Source organism: Perissodus microlepis, chromosome 16 (genome assembly GCF_051167445.1).
Source record: "Perissodus microlepis isolate ML-2025 ecotype Zambia chromosome 16, ASM5116744v1, whole genome shotgun sequence".
Classification (NCBI taxonomy): Eukaryota; Metazoa; Chordata; class Actinopteri; order Cichliformes; family Cichlidae; genus Perissodus; species Perissodus microlepis.
Window position 1 is genome coordinate 22,042,815 of NC_140476.1, and position 15,508 is coordinate 22,058,322.

The window sequence follows — 15,508 nt, forward strand, 5'->3', positions numbered from 1 at the left end:
GGCAGTTCTAAATTAGAGGCTGCAATTCTGTCAACATAACAGAAGTGAGTACACGCCTGTGCAGTGTTGCTAAAGTATCAAACGATTCACTTTGCAGTAAATGCTTTACAGTAAGGTTGTTCTTCCTTTTTTATAAAACAAGGTTCAACTTTTTAGAATGATGGCTTTTCACAGCACAAAATTTCTAGAAAGAAAAATCTGCTCTTCAGAGACAAATAGTTTTAGCTGCTCTTTTCTAGAGTGGTTATGTTGCTCCATTTTTCTCTTTAAGACTCCCCAAAGGTGTTCTGTTGGATTCGAGTGAGGCGGGATAGTTTCTCAGCTCATAGTTTCTCCTCTTGTGTGGTTTTGGCAGTGTGCTTCGAATTGTTGTTATGCTGGAAGGGTTCTGGAGACTGGGTGCTATCTTGTCAGCCAGTATTTTAGTATATCCACAGGCATTTATGGTTGCCATCTATAAATGTTCTCTCCCCAAGACCTTTAGCTCTCATGCTGCCCCTTATTATCGCACTCCCACCTCACTGCTTTGCTGCTGGTCATTGCATTGATTGTTGTCTTATTTGAGCTGAGCAGATTTATCTTGGTGTCATCTGACTGAAGAATGTGTGCTCTCAATAGACATCACATTTCTTTTCTCGTTCTTTAGCAAAGTTTAATCTTGTAGTTTTTTTTTTGCCAAATAGCAAGGAGCTTGTTGTTTTTATTTTTTCTCTACTTTGACACCATCCATAGAGCCTGGTGTTATGCAGTGTCCTCGCATTGTTCGTTTTCTCTCTTGATGACCAGAGTTACAATCCATAGTGTCCACTCTCAGTGGATGATCATTGCTTCTTCTCATTAGTGATACTATGGCTTTGGTTTAGCTGCAGTCTTCCTGTATTGTGCAGTAGCTTTATTTATTTATTTGTTTTTTAATGCTTCTGGTTACTTTTTGAGTAATAATGCAAACGCAGATAAAGCCCATAAATCCCAAACTGAGAAAGATCCAGTGTTCACAGGTCTATGTATTTTGATGATTATGCAGTTGGGTTTAGTGGACATCACAAGTAGGGCTGTGCAATATGACCAAAATCTCATATCCCGATGTAAGACATCTATCGTCCAGATAACGAAATAAATCATAAAATTTTAACATTTTCTGTAAATTCTGTAAATCTCGGGCAGCTCGACTTGCGTGAAGTGTTTCCAGCTGGGCGTCGTGTACCTGGAGTCAAGTGTTTTAACAGATGCATGAAACTATACATTTTTAGTCATAAGTTGTAACGGCCGCCGTTTTCTTTGTGAGTATTTATTACACGGCCTGCTGCGGGGGAAAGCCTGTTCTAACGTTTGAGTCGAAGTTTTATTTTTTAGCACCTGACGGCTCTTTTTTTGCTTCTCATCCGTAAACGCTGCATCCTCTTTCACGTGATTCAGTTTATTTTGAAAAGTCTCAACAGGATCTTGAGCTTTATTGTGAAAGGTTTATGTGGAAAATAAACAAGCGGACGGCGGAACCACGCGGTGGTTTTACTATCATTGTTGCTAACGACAACGCATAAAAACAGTCGCTTGTCCGTCCTTAGTGTAGTTATATTAAATATAAGAGAAAGAGAGAACTTTAAGAAATTAATATAGCCACTACAGTGACCATCAAAACAGTGAAAAAATATTGCTGTAAACAGTTTATTTCGTGACACCACGAAACAAACGATAGCGTAATATGAAATGATAGACGTTTTTATATCGTCATCCGATATATATCGTTATATCGAACAGCCCTGATCACAAGTGTACTCAGTTTTGTTGTTGTTGTTTCTACTTTCGGATCAGTATTAATAATAAAGCCGTTCCTTTTGGTTTTTAAGAGAGGAAGCACTCTATTTGCCAACTTAGAAATAGTGCTATTTATAATTTGATATACATTTAAATAACTTGAGATTAAAGTGATTCATGTGTAGTCACTTCTGTTCTGTTCATTCTATATCCATAGTACCAAGTCTCAGCCATTTTAATAAGAAGGTGATCAAAGAGTACAAATCGGTCATAGATTAAAATGCAGGTAAATGGGAATCCTGCTTTAATCACATTATCTCCAAATCTGTGCAAAGTATGAAATCAGATACATTGTCCATCATTAAACAACTCCCCATCTTAAAGGTCAGGGAAATGTAAAGCAACTGGAGAGCTACTTGCGCTGGTTGTTGCGCCTTCATGAAAATATGCTCTTCTTTTATCCTTTATGCTCTGTCCTTCATGCAGTATATCCATCTTGGCTTAAACACCACCTGCATTGTTTACATTTCACTTAAAGCTGCAAAGACTGACAAATCATATGCATGTTAAAATCTTAATGCATATAGATGATGTGACCGTAGCAGCTATATGTTTAGCTGTACATACCTGAGAAAGATTGTCCAGGGCTTAATGTAAGCACTGTATGCTAGCTTATGAAGGCATGGTGCTTATGCTACATGTCATAATGTTTGTTGCATTTGCTTGAATACATTGCGCACTTGTCACTCATCCTTGTGTCATGCAGAGTCGTTGCTTCTCCATCATGTCTCTCCATCATTCATTGATGTGTGTCTTGTTTTGTTCCGCCCTGCTTTGCCTTCCCTCCTCCTCCTGCATCCTGTCTGGGCTGGCTGTATCTGCGGCCTTTTTGTTTTCAGCTGTGCCTGTCCCTCCCCCTCCAGGAGTCAACATCGAGGAGCACATTCAGATCCGCCAGGAGGAGAAACGACAGAGGATCAATCGCCGGCATAGGTTGGAGGAGGGAAGAGGTATGATTCAGAGCTAGGGGACTAACTTTAATGAAGAAGTGTTTGCTTTGGGATATAGAAAGGACACATTTCTGTGATAGACAGTTCAAATAGGAGAGACTATGGAGATGGATGTAACAAATAGGCTTAACTGTATGTCCATCCTTTTTTAAAAAATAAATAAATAAATAATCAAGTTTCAGGTTACTTACAGGTGCTGTTGTGAGCTTGGGTGTCGTGCCTTGGTGACTTCCCCCTTGCTTGTGTCTCTACTTTTATTTATTTATTTAATTTTTACATTTTTTAGCATATGTGTATGGTTGTGGTGTAGTATTATCATGTGTTGTTTCCCATTTGTGAGCATTGTGCATGCATGTGAAAGTTTCTTTCTCCCCCAGGCCCCCTTGTTTTCCCCGGTCCCATTTTTATGAACCAGCGTGAGCAGGCCCTAGCCAGAATAAGACCCCTTCAGGCACTAAGGCATAAACGGGACAAGCACAAAGGTACTACGGTCTTCACTAACTCAACGGGTGCAGAGACACCCCTTTGACTTATCTCCCAATCTGGCTGTCCCGCCCACCTCCTCTCACTCTTTGAAGGCAGGACTCTTGTATCTTCACCAGGTCTCAAAGTTTTCATCCACGGAGTACGATGCAGTTAGTAAGACGAAGGTAGAAAGCTATGTCATTGCCTAACTGGATTTACCGTCACCCCCATAGCAAATAGATAAAACTACTGCATTACAAGCAGAGACACTGGGGAGAGTAAGCTTTGACAGTTGACAAGTCTGACACATTTTAAATGTGAAACATTTCGTGGAAATGGCTTAGAGGTGTCATCTTAACATTAAGCTTTGTTTCGACACTCATTGTTTGGACACTCAAGTTTTGAAATTGTTAAGACATTGATCAAATCAGTAGAATATGGCCATATATTTATTTGTAGGATTTTTTTGTGGGTTTTTAAATTTATTATTTTTTTTTTTTGAATAAAACATCTCTTTCCTTTGGAAAAACAACTGGTGGATATGAAGATGGATCCTTGCTTCTTTTTTCCCCCCTCGTCTAACCAGCATAATCCTGGAGGACCGAGAACATCATATAATGTGACTGTTAAATACCTGTTGACACCCCCCCCCCCCCCCCCCCCCCCCCAAACCCACACACACACACTTTTTTTTTTTTAAGAAAAAGCTCATTTGGCTACAAAAATGTCAAATATATCACTTTGTGTGCAGATGTAAAGCAAAAAATTATGATGATATGTGCCATCTAAAGACATAAGAAGCATAACTTGTCCCACTGGCACTAATCACTCAGTGGTTTATTAGTCTGTTTTGCTTTGATGTTTGATGTGCATTTGTAAGTGTAGGTCATTTAGGTTGCATCTAATAAGCATTTTTCTTCATGGTTTTCACAGGCATTACGGTAGTGCCTGGTTTTGACCTCCAAAACTGCTTTCATGTGCTTAAGATGTCATTTTAGGAGCACTCTGTTTATTCTCTAATATTAAGTGTAGTGACAATGAACTAATTTCTTAACCCCTCTAATTTTGGCACCATGAGCCAGTCAATATTTATTTTGGTCCAAAAAAACAAGAATCCTGAATATATTCTCAGTCACTGTATTCACTGTAATGCATGGCACTCCTCTATCCCAACCTCCTCCTCTCACACACACCAGCTGTGACCTCCTGCAGGGCTCAGGGTAAACCAGACTTCCTGTTAACTCATAAGAGACAAAAAAAAACCCTAATTTTTTTTTTTTCAAAACTGTTGGCAAGCTATAACAGAACTGGTTATCAAAAGCCTTTGTTATGACGGTGTGTCACTCCTTGCTATCGTTTTTTCCCCTTTTCTCCCCCCTTTTTTCTTTTCTCCTTTTGTTTTTTTTAAGACCTCTTTTCCCTCCAGCTCTGTTTTTTCGAGGATTGTGCAGAGGCTTCCGCCTCAGCGGTCTAAAGCTGCTACTAAACTTCACTCTCTGTTCTGTGCTCAAATGTGCTGACTTCAGTGTTTGCCTTATAGATGGTAGCAGTGAGCGTGGGGAGAAGGATGCTAGCAAAATTACAACCTACCCCCCGGGGGCTGTGAGATTTGACTGTGAACTGCGAGCAGTTCAGGTCAGCTGTGGTTTTCACCACTCAGGTGGGTGCTTTTCCCTCATAGCAATCACTAGGTTAGATTTGCCTTGATAATTATAAAAGTTGTTTAAAGCAACTAGTAAGAGTATAGTAATATTAAAGTAATAATGTGACAGTCGTCATGTCGGTTTACAGTGGTGCTTATGGAGAATGGCGATGTCTACACGTTTGGGTATGGTCAGCACGGGCAGCTCGGACATGGGGATGTCAACTCCAGGTATTCTTGTCAGATGACCTTGTTTTTTCTTTAATGTGATAGATGTATGTTCAAGTAAAAGTAATTATTTGTTAGCCATAGAATAGTTTCTGTAATTATCCCTGTATATTCTAGTATTATTTAAACATTAAATAATTATAGCAGAACAGACAAATGTCATGGGTATTAAGAGGGAAAACTACATTACAATCATACATTAACTGCAGTTTTGTGGACACACAAATTCATTAAATTTTTTCCCTGCTAGGGGCTCTCCAACTCTGGTGCAGGCTCTTCCTGGTCCGAGTGTGCAGGTGACAGCAGGCAGTAACCACACAGCTGTTCTCCTCGTGGATGGGCAGGTCTTCACATTTGGCAGCTTCTCGGTGAGTAAACAGAATCTATTGCAATTCTACCGTAATGCAAAAGTAATCTTTTAAATGTAACAAATGTAACCTTTGTTTTAATCGGTCACGATTGCTTTTGCAAGGGCTGCAGATTTCTTGTGCACTTTGTTTCTGAAACTTAACACTCTCCTTGCTTTTTCAGAAAGGGCAGCTTGGTCGGCCGATCCTGGACATGCCCTACTGGAATGCCAAGCCATCTCCTATGCCCAATATCGGTGCCAAATATGGACGAAAAGCTACGTGGATCGGAGCCAGTGGGGACCAGACATTCTTGCGAATCGATGAGGCTCTTATCAACTCCCATGTCCTAGCTACTTCAGAGATCTTTGCCAGCAAACACATCATTGGCCTCGTGCCCTCCTCTGTGTCTGAGCCACCACCATTTAAATGCTTGCTTATCAACAAAATGGATGGAAGCTGCAGAACCTTCAATGACTCTGAGCAGGAGGACCTGCAAGGATTTGGCCTGTGTCTGGACCCAGTGTATGATGTTATATGGAGGTCAGTGTGAGGTCTATGCTTATGTTAACCAAGGGATAAGCTGGATTCCATCTCAACTCATTGCTGCACTTTCATTAGTGCAGAAATATTTCTAATTCCTTGCATGTTTAATCCCTGTCATTATTTCCTCCTGCTTCTAGGTTCTTGCCAGCCACCAGAGAGATGTGGTGTTACAATGCAGTGATAGCTGATGCCAGGATGCCCTCTGCAACAGATCTGCAGGCTCGCTGTAGCATCCTTAGTCCAGAGCTTGCATTACCGTCAGGATCACAAGCAACCACCACTCGCTCTCATGGAGCCCTACACATCCTTGGTAATCCTTTACACTAGGCATTTACAGTGTCAAATTGCTTATGGGCCTTATGATCTTTTTGTAATTACCTTTTATTAAATCATTGACTTAACTTCTCTGATGGGGCTTTAGCTTAGTCTATGTAGCTCCCGGGTGTTTCAAGTTTTAGCTGCTGTTCATTCAATATTATCCAATGTGATAGACTGGTTGTTAACAAGTAACAAGACTTAATTTTATGCTTTTATAGAAATGTTATTCTGTTTATAACTGTAGGAATCCCATTAGGATGTTAAGTTATTTTTCTGGCTTTTGTTTTTCCTTCTTTTTATGAGTGAACTCTTATTGTTAGTTTTTCATGGGAGACTGTAGTATCACTTTTTAATCAGTTCAAGAGAAAACTGATTTGACCTCAGTCAAACAAATGATGTGATTGCAAGAATGCTATGACCACTTCTGTTGATTGTCATTTATTAGTAAGATAAATTATGCTGTTTTTTCCACTTAGGTTGCTTAGATACACTGGCTGCCATGCAGGAACTGAAAATGGGTGTAGCCAGCGCTGAGGAAGAAACCCAGGCCGTGATGAAGGTCTACTCTAAGGAGGACTACAGTGTTGTGAACCGCTTTGAGAGTTAGTTCTTGTTCATAAGTAATGACTGAAAGAGACAGGACTTGCACTGACTGATTGAATTGATCTCATCAATATATCAAACTAGGCAGCTGCTTAATCTGTAACATTCAGTGAGAAAAAATGCCATGGAAAGTAAGTGATCATCTTTGTGGCCTTCATAACCTGACTGTTCCCTTATGCGATGTTGCAGGTCACGGTGGTGGTTGGGGTTACTCGGCCCACTCTGTGGAGGCCATCCGTTTCTGTGCCGACGCAGACATCCTGCTGGGTGGGCTGGGCCTGTTCGGGGGACGAGGGGAGTACACTGCCAAAATCAAGGTGTGCAGTCCCTTGAAATATTTTTTTACAAAAAATTGCTTTAATTGCATGGATGTGCAGGTTTTTGAAAACCATAAGTCAAAACAAGGTTATGTAGGATTTTGAAATTAATACCATAGGTGTATCTTATAGGGGTCTAAGGGTTAGTACGGGCAGTATTTTCTTTTTTTTTAAATTTATATAATATATTAATCGGTTTCTGTTGTTGTGCAGCTGTTTGAGCTTGGCCCCGATGGTGGTGACCATGAGACAGACGGTGATCTGCTGGCTGAGACTGATGTACTCGCTTATGACTGTGCTGCCAGGTATAGTTAATGTATTTGTGTGTATTTTTTGAAAGTGGTTTTAGCACTTAGTCTTGTGGCTATTTCAGTAAAGAAAACGTTGAAGAATCATTTTAAATGGCTTTAACTGATGGTGATCTTATTTTTAGGGAGAAATATGCAATGATGTTTGATGAGCCGGTGCTGCTGCAGCTTGGCTGGTGGTATGTGGCGTGGGCCCGAGTGTCTGGTCCCAGCAGTGACTGCGGCTCTCATGGGCAGGCTACCATCACCACTGATGATGGGTAAAACTGATTTACAGTCACCATGATAAATCAGTAGAGCTGATGGTTTATTTTTCTATTTGTTACATTCTTTTACATTGCACATGTTGATTTTTCATGTGTCATGATTTGTGTTTTTCCTCCCATTTAGTGTTGTCTTTCAGTTCAAAAGCTCAAAGAAGTCAAATAATGGCACAGATGTCAACGCAGGTCAGATACCTCAGCTGCTTTACAGGCAAGTACTCTCATTTTGTTAAAAGTGGTGCATGTTTTTTTTTTTTTGGGGGGGGGGTTGTTTTATTTTTTGGTGCCTGTCCAATAAATAAGCTTTATTCTCTTTTCATATTTTAACGTTAGGCTTCCTTCAAATGATGGCAATGCATCTAAAGGCAAACAGCAAACCAGTGAACCAGTCCATATCCTTAAACGCTCATTTGCTCGTACAGTCTCAGTGGTGAGTACTGTCCAAGTGTCTCTCTGCAAGTTATGTAACAGGTCACTTAAAAAAAAAAACTGAACAATGCTGTGTCATCTCGTTGTAGGAGTGTTTTGAGTCTTTGCTGAGTATCCTTCACTGGAGCTGGACCACCTTGGTTTTGGGTGTGGAGGAACTGCGAGGGCTGAAGGGTTTCCAGTACACAGCCACCCTGCTCGACCTTGAGAGACTGCGCTTTGTTGGCACATGCTGCCTCCGCCTGCTCAGGGTCTACATCTGTGAGATTTTTCCCATTGCAGGTAGGAACACAAAGCACTTTATCACTGACAGCATGATGACTGATAGATGGACGACGTCAAAGTCTTTCTTTGCAACAACAAAAGAGTCTTATTCAAACTGTTACTATACATTAAGCAAATGATATATAGTATGTACATAGATTTATATTTATAAAACAATTAAAAAGTTATAAGACAATCAGTGATTGTGATATTTTTGGTTCTTAAAAAGTGCATTTTAGTTAAACTGTGTCTTCTGATTACATCTCTTCTTTTCCTGTGTTTGATTTCTAGCCAGCACCAAGGCTGTGGTGGAGGAGTCGAGCAAGCTGGCAGAGTGCGTAGGAAAGACACGCAGTCTGCTGAAGAAGATCCTGTCAGAAGGCATGGACAACTGCCTGACCAAGCTGGACAATGACCCACAAGGCTACTTGTCTCAGCCTCTTACTTTGCTGGAAGCTGTGCTGCAGGAGTGCCACAACACCTTCACCGCCTGCTTCCACTCCTTCTATCCAACCCCGGCTCTGCAGTGGGCCTGCCTGTGTGATCTGCTCAACTGCCTGGACCAAGTATGATGATTTCATACAGCTTGTTGACACATTTAAAAAAAAAAATCTGTTAGTTTTAGATGACATTTTACTGTACTTTGATTATTCAAACCCTTTTTCTACCTAACAATATTCAGATAATTTCAGATGAAGGCTTAAAGAGGGGGGAAAAAATCTGACCTTCACCATTATTTTTGCTGTATTTCAGGATATCGCTGAGGCTAATTTCCGTACATCCAGCAGCCGTCTCCTGGCAGCCGTAATGTCAGCTCTGTGTAACACATCGGTCAAGCTGACATCCATCCTGCCCATTGCTTATGATGGGGAGGTGCTGCTGCGTTCACTGGTCAAACAAGTAAGCACAGAGAATGACTCGGCCCTTGCTCACCGCTTCCCCCTGCTGGTGGCCCATATGGAGAAGCTCAGCCATGTGAGTTGGCACTGCGTTAATGTTTAGTTGTTTATCGATACAGTCAGTGGACATGTAGAGATAACTACATTTGATCACTATCACATTCTCATCCAAATACCTAGATGGCCTATAAAAGAAATCAAAACAATCATATTAAGTTAGTAATATTGCTTCCACCTTTTAGACGGAGGAGAACCTGATGGGCATGACCAGTTTCCGGGAAGTACTAGAGAAGATGCTGGTGATTGTGGTGCTGCCTGTGAGGAAGAGTTTGAGGAGGGAGGTTGAACTGTTCTCGCCACATTTGGTCTCCAACACCTGTGGCCTGCTGGCCTCCATCGTTTCTGAGCTCACCGCCTCTGCCCTAGGCTCTGAGGTAACTTAACGTGCTCTAGTAGCCATTGACCTATGCTCCCACAGTACGCCTGTATGTGGGGCTACTGTTTTGGCTTTAAGCTTTGGTCCTTGTGTGCTCTTGCAAAGCCCCACTCGCATTACCAGAAATTTCATCTGTACACGCTTATTGTTCTAGGCTTTGACAAAGCAACCTTTTTGGTCACATTGATTTGTAGTTTTCAAAGGGATTTAATTTGCATCCCAGTCACTACAGTTCAGCCAACGTTTGAAAAGAAATCTGTCACTCATGCATTTTCTCATTCTTTTTCTTTTGTCCTGTCTTGTGCCATATTCTTCATATTCTCAAGGCTCTATTGTTGTTGAAGTAATTTCTCTCAGTGACAGACACTATGTCCTTACTGCAGCTTTAAAAAAAACCCCAGAGAGAGCTCAGAGCTTTTCTGTATTGTCTTTACAGCATGCTGAGTCATTAGGTGTGAGTGGCAGACATCTGTTGGCCTCCATCTTTCAAACTCTACATTTAATTATCATCACACTCTTTTTATACTCATGTACTGCAGTCATGACTCTTTAGCTCTTGTTGCCATAGTAACGTTACTTGACAACTGCCCTCAACAACTACTTTTTTTTTTTTTTTTACCCTCTCCCCCCAAGTCTGTTGTCACGGAAACTACTCTTTCTCCCCAGAGTACCTGGATAGGTCCCTCTGCAGCTGTGTCTGGTTCTCAGTAGTCACAGGCTGATATAAATAGTAGTTACCTAATGCATACCAAGCATGAAATGGTTTTATTTCACTTTCATTTATTCTTTTCTGTGAATGCCTTTTGTATGTTTTAGCAACCTTTAAATTATTTACGTTTTCCATCCATCATTTACGCAGTGTTTGCTTGAACTCTGGACATTTGGAGGGTTTTGGTCATTTTACACTTTATTATGAGTATTGCTACCTAAAATTATGGATTGTGATTTTATATATTTAAAAAATATTTAGTGTCTTTCTATTTATCTTCAAGTGTCGTCACGTGTGTTTGGCTATATTTCTTAGTATTTCATCCTTTATTAGGTTGATGGGCTGAACTCGCTCCACTCAGTGAAAGCATCTCCGAACCGCTTCACCAAAACAAGCCAGGGCCGCAGTTGGAACACAGGCAATGGCTCGCCGGATGCCATCTGTCTGACAGTGGATAAGCCAGGCGTTGTGCTTGTGGGTGTCTGCGTATATGGAGGAGGGGGCATCCATGAGTATGAGCTAGAGGTGCTGGCTGATGATGTAAGTCACTGAAGATTTATTGCTTTTTTATTTGTTTTGTGGTGCTGCTGAACTAGTTTCCAGTCAGTTGAATTATTTATTCTTGTGAATCTCTTTGTTCCCTCGACCTTCAGGCACAGACAGAGCACCCAGGGGACTCTGCGCATTCTCACAGGTGGACATCTCTGGAGCTGGTGAAGGGCACATACAGCACTGACGATTCCCCCAGTGATATTGCTGAAATTCGCCTGGATAAGGCTGTGCCACTTAAGGTACATAAGCGGTATACGACCTGGTACATAAATGCGTTTGGCCCTAGTAACAAATTTCCTCTTTGTGACTGCTCTGTAGGGGGTGAATTTTTTTTAATATATATTGATCTGTTTAACTTATGGTTAGCTTTAATATAATGTAATGTCTCCGAGGCTAAGTCATTAAACTAGACCTCTCAGCTGTGTTTCTGTTGTTAGTGCCTTCATGAGTGTTTTTAAGGCAGATATCTGACAGATAATATGGCTTGTGGTGCAGCTAATTGTATTTGAAACATTAGCGTGATACGCCCATATACTCTAAAGAAGGCCTTTAGCTTGTCAAGCTAGCTGATAAATTGGCACTATATGCTCAAAAAAAGAGAGATAAAGAGGTGTCAACATGCAAAATGACAAACTCAAGAATTTAAAATGACAGTACAGATTTTTATATACAGTCTATAGCAAATATTTATTTAATAAATTTACCGTGTTGCAGGAGGGGGTGAAGTATGCAGTGCGATTACGAAACTACGGTAGCCGGACGGCTAATGGGGACGGAGGGATGACCACAGTGCAGTGCTCCGATGGTGTGTCCTTCACCTTCAGCACCTGCAGCTTGAGTAGCAATGGGACCAACCAGACCAGAGGACAGATCCCACAGATTCTCTATTACAGGTATGCATAAAGCTAGCATCTTCTAATTGCTTGTATCAAAAGTTGTTTTTGTTTTTTTTCTGACTTAAGTGTCTCATTGTTGAAGGAGTGAGTATGATGGGGACCTCCAGTCTCAGCTGCTGAGCAAAGCCAATGAGGAAGACAAAAACTGTAGCAGAGCTCTGTCTGTGGTCAGTGCTGTGGTTAGAGCTGCAAAGGATCTCCTTCACAGGGCATTTGCTGTTGATGGTAAGCATAGCAAATTTTACACAGCTATTACAAAAACATTGGTTGCTTATATCTCGGCCTTTCTTCATTTGGTCCTTTCTTGTCTCCAGTGGATGATATTCCTGAGCTTTTAAGCTCTTCTAGCCTGTTCTCTATGCTCCTGCCCCTCATCCTGGCCTACATAGGCCCCGTGGCTGCATCTGTACCAAAGGTATTAGTTCACACTCAGATGGTTTACCTGTCTTCTTAAAATACCACATTTCTCTCTGGTGTAGCACTGCGGCTAACTGCTTGTTCTTTCACATCCAGGCTGCCGTTGAGGTGTTTGGTTTGGTTCAAGAGCTGCTGCCCGCCGTCTCTGCCCTGAACCAAAAATACGCCCCACCCACCTTTAACCCAAACCAATCCACAGACAGCACTACTGGCAACCAGCCTGAACAGGGCCTCTCCGCTTGTACCACCTCTAACCATTATGCAGTAATTGAGAGTGACCACCCTTACAAACAAGCTGGGGTCACTCAGTACAGGGTAAGGCATCTCTTGCCATGCTTACTGGTTTTAAAATGTGTTAAGAGAAAATTCTAGAATTTTAAGTTGCAACTGATTTCCCTTGTGCTTCACCATGCTTCAGGTATCATTCCCTGACTGCGTCCGCTGGACCACCATTGAGTTTGATCCACAGTGTGGCACTGCACAACCAGAGGATGTCCTGCGTCTGCTAATCCCAAGCCGAACACTCCACTTGTCTAACCTAAGTGCCAAACCCTTGATCCACGACACCATCAACACCTGGACTGAGCTCAAAAAGTTCTCAGGCTCAACAGGCTGGCCAACCACTGTCCTCGTGCTGCCAGGTGAAAACAAACAAGCAGACCCCCAACAAAACAGCAGGATAGCAAGTTGACATTTATTGGACAATAAGCTACAACAGTGTTATTGAATCCAATAAACTCCAATATTTCTAAACCAAGAGGCTTAGAAAAGCCAATATACACTAGTGGAGTCAAGGAGAAATGACCACCGCATTTTGGTTAACCTTAGGGTGTAATACAGAAATGTACAATAGGCACAGATGTTTATATAACATATAAATAGTGTTATTATTTATATTACAATTATTAGTACCTTTTAGTAGACACAACCTTTGACAGCTTTTGTTTTCTAATCTTATTTCATTTTAACATATTTAAAGCAAGTTTGGCTGATGAATGATGTAAAAAATTTAAACTGGTCAGATTGTATATGACCAATATTTTTTTTTCATTTAACAAAACTAAAGCAATCAGTTATGAGCATTGTTGAATTAGTAACAAAAGTTATGCATCTATCCTTTATGACTGGCATAATATTTCATTGCCAGTGACTTTTGTTCAAAACTCATGTGGTGTATCAGCCTCTGCGCTACAGTGGTATTATTCTTTGCAGGAGTATTATATTTCTGCCATAAGTCTTTAGTTGTTAATGAACTTCCTCAAGGCAGCGGAGTGAAATGTTGCCCTGGATCGTGCGTTACTTTCGACAGAAGGGAACTCCGGGCTGGAAGACACCTAAAAAAACTTGTATACCACGGCGTCCACAGAGGCAGAGACAATGCATATTCTGTAGGAGGACCAGTATTCTTTGTTTACTGTGAGAGAGCTAGCAGCATTTTTAATGAAATCTGTTGTATACTTAAGTATGAGCTCTGATTGAGTAGTGACAACATTCTTAATCCAACATATGTTCATGCAAGCCAGCTGCAGCTCGTTGATGATAATTGTTGGCATCCTTTGTGTACTTTATTCTACTTAATGATGCTTCACTGAGCCACCTGCCACAGCAGGCAGCCATTAGTTTACCAATTATTGTTTTTACAGAGCTCTGCCTAACTGTCTCGTGTTAGATGAATTACTGTGTATTTCTGCTCTGTTTCCAGGAAATGAAGTGCTCTTTTCACTTGAAACAGCCTCAGATTATGTGAAAGATGAGAAAGCCTGCTTCTACGGCTTTAAGTGTGTGGCTGTGGGATATGAATTCAACCCCGGTCCTGATGAGGTACAGATGCTCTTCAGTGAATTGTGCCACCCACCCTGAGCCTGTAGTTTTACGGCACTTTGTATGCCATCTGTAAAAAAGTAATAAATACCTTTCTGACAGATGTTTTGTAAATTTCAGGGTATTATCCAACTGGAGAAGGAGTTGGCCTACCTGGGTAGTGTGTGTGCTGCGGCTCTAATGAAGAAAGACTTGGCCCTTCCTATAGGTACAGAAAAAAGTAAAATCAGTGCATTTGAGGCAGCCTTTTGCATAACTCATATAATCATGATTCAATTTTTTGTAGGCAATGAGTTGGAGGAAGATCTTGAGATTCTTGAGGAAGCCTCTCTTCAGGTATATTGTCTTTTAAGTTAAACCTTCCCTGATAATTTATTTAAGTTAAAAGAAAAAGAAGCTATCTCTACTAAGCACTTAACTTTCAAAACTTTGTTGCCACTCAGGTGTGTAAGGCCCACTCAGGGATCCTTGGGAAGGGTCTGGCCTTGTCTCACTCTCCCACCATCCTGGAGGCCCTTGAGGGGAATCTACCCTTGCACATCCAAACCAATGAGCACTCCTTCCTTGAGGACTTCATTACCTGTGTGCAGAATTCAAGTGGGGGACGTCTGGCTAGGTATGTTTCCATCCTTGGATGAGACAGCAAAATTCAAAATGAATGAAAATTACCTCAGAAGAAAATAATATTCATATTGAATTTCAATTCTTTGAGATAAATAATAGTTGGGCTGTTACTACATATTCGTTCCCTCTTTGTTTGACCAATGCAGATGGCTACAGCCAGACTCTTACGCAGATCCTCAGAAGACATCCCTGATTCTGAACAAAGATGATATACGCTGTGGGTGGCCAACCACTGTGGTGGTTCAGACCAAAGACCAGTATGGGGATGTGGTGCATGTTCCTAACATGAAGGTCAGGAAAACTCTCTTAAAAGAAAAAAGAAACAATTATGTAATTGTGTCTCAAGTGCCAAACCTACAAAAGTAGTTTACTGAATTTGTCGGTCACTGTGTTTATGTTTTGTTTGTAGGTGGAGGTGAAGGCCGTACCTGTTTCACAGAAAAAGTCAGTGCAACCAGAAAATGTGAAGAAGTTGCAGCGACTACCTGGAAGCAGTTCCCCTTCTTCCTCTGGACCCGACCTAACCTTTGGAGGTTTGCCAGTGCCCAAGTTGGAAGCCACCTATGAGCCCATGATTGTGAAAGAGGCTCGGTACATTGCTATTACCATGATGAAGGTTAGCATCGTGTAACTGGGGCGCCACTCGCTACCTCACCTGT

At 41.3% G+C, this 15,508-nt stretch overlaps 1 protein-coding gene across 19 annotated transcripts in view; it reads left to right on the forward strand.

Annotated features, from left to right (window-relative positions):
• mycbp2 (MYC binding protein 2) overlaps positions 1–15,508 on the forward strand; it is a 61,951-nt gene that overhangs the window by 20,986 nt on the left and 25,457 nt on the right. For 15 of the 19 annotated variants that reach the window (XM_084908478.1, XM_084908459.1, XM_084908463.1 and 12 more), the window contains exons 17-46: positions 2,655–2,765; positions 3,143–3,247; positions 4,771–4,890; positions 5,022–5,103; positions 5,351–5,468; positions 5,632–5,990; positions 6,131–6,303; positions 6,788–6,913; positions 7,104–7,231; positions 7,445–7,536; positions 7,665–7,799; positions 7,930–8,013; positions 8,136–8,232; positions 8,321–8,513; positions 8,787–9,061; positions 9,249–9,470; positions 9,637–9,828; positions 10,873–11,079; positions 11,193–11,330; positions 11,806–11,984; positions 12,070–12,212; positions 12,302–12,402; positions 12,501–12,719; positions 12,823–13,045; positions 14,107–14,225; positions 14,346–14,433; positions 14,512–14,561; positions 14,669–14,841; positions 14,996–15,140; positions 15,259–15,465. In XM_084908478.1, the coding sequence (XP_084764604.1) occupies positions 2,655–2,765; positions 3,143–3,247; positions 4,771–4,890; positions 5,022–5,103; positions 5,351–5,468; positions 5,632–5,990; positions 6,131–6,303; positions 6,788–6,913; positions 7,104–7,231; positions 7,445–7,536; positions 7,665–7,799; positions 7,930–8,013; positions 8,136–8,232; positions 8,321–8,513; positions 8,787–9,061; positions 9,249–9,470; positions 9,637–9,828; positions 10,873–11,079; positions 11,193–11,330; positions 11,806–11,984; positions 12,070–12,212; positions 12,302–12,402; positions 12,501–12,719; positions 12,823–13,045; positions 14,107–14,225; positions 14,346–14,433; positions 14,512–14,561; positions 14,669–14,841; positions 14,996–15,140; positions 15,259–15,465 (4,604 nt within the window). The remainder of the gene's footprint in view (positions 1–2,654; positions 2,766–3,142; positions 3,248–4,770; positions 4,891–5,021; positions 5,104–5,350; positions 5,469–5,631; positions 5,991–6,130; positions 6,304–6,787; positions 6,914–7,103; positions 7,232–7,444; positions 7,537–7,664; positions 7,800–7,929; positions 8,014–8,135; positions 8,233–8,320; positions 8,514–8,786; positions 9,062–9,248; positions 9,471–9,636; positions 9,829–10,872; positions 11,080–11,192; positions 11,331–11,805; positions 11,985–12,069; positions 12,213–12,301; positions 12,403–12,500; positions 12,720–12,822; positions 13,046–14,106; positions 14,226–14,345; positions 14,434–14,511; positions 14,562–14,668; positions 14,842–14,995; positions 15,141–15,258; positions 15,466–15,508) is intronic. The other 4 variants (XM_084908462.1, XM_084908476.1, XM_084908466.1 and 1 more) reach the window with 3 other exon arrangements.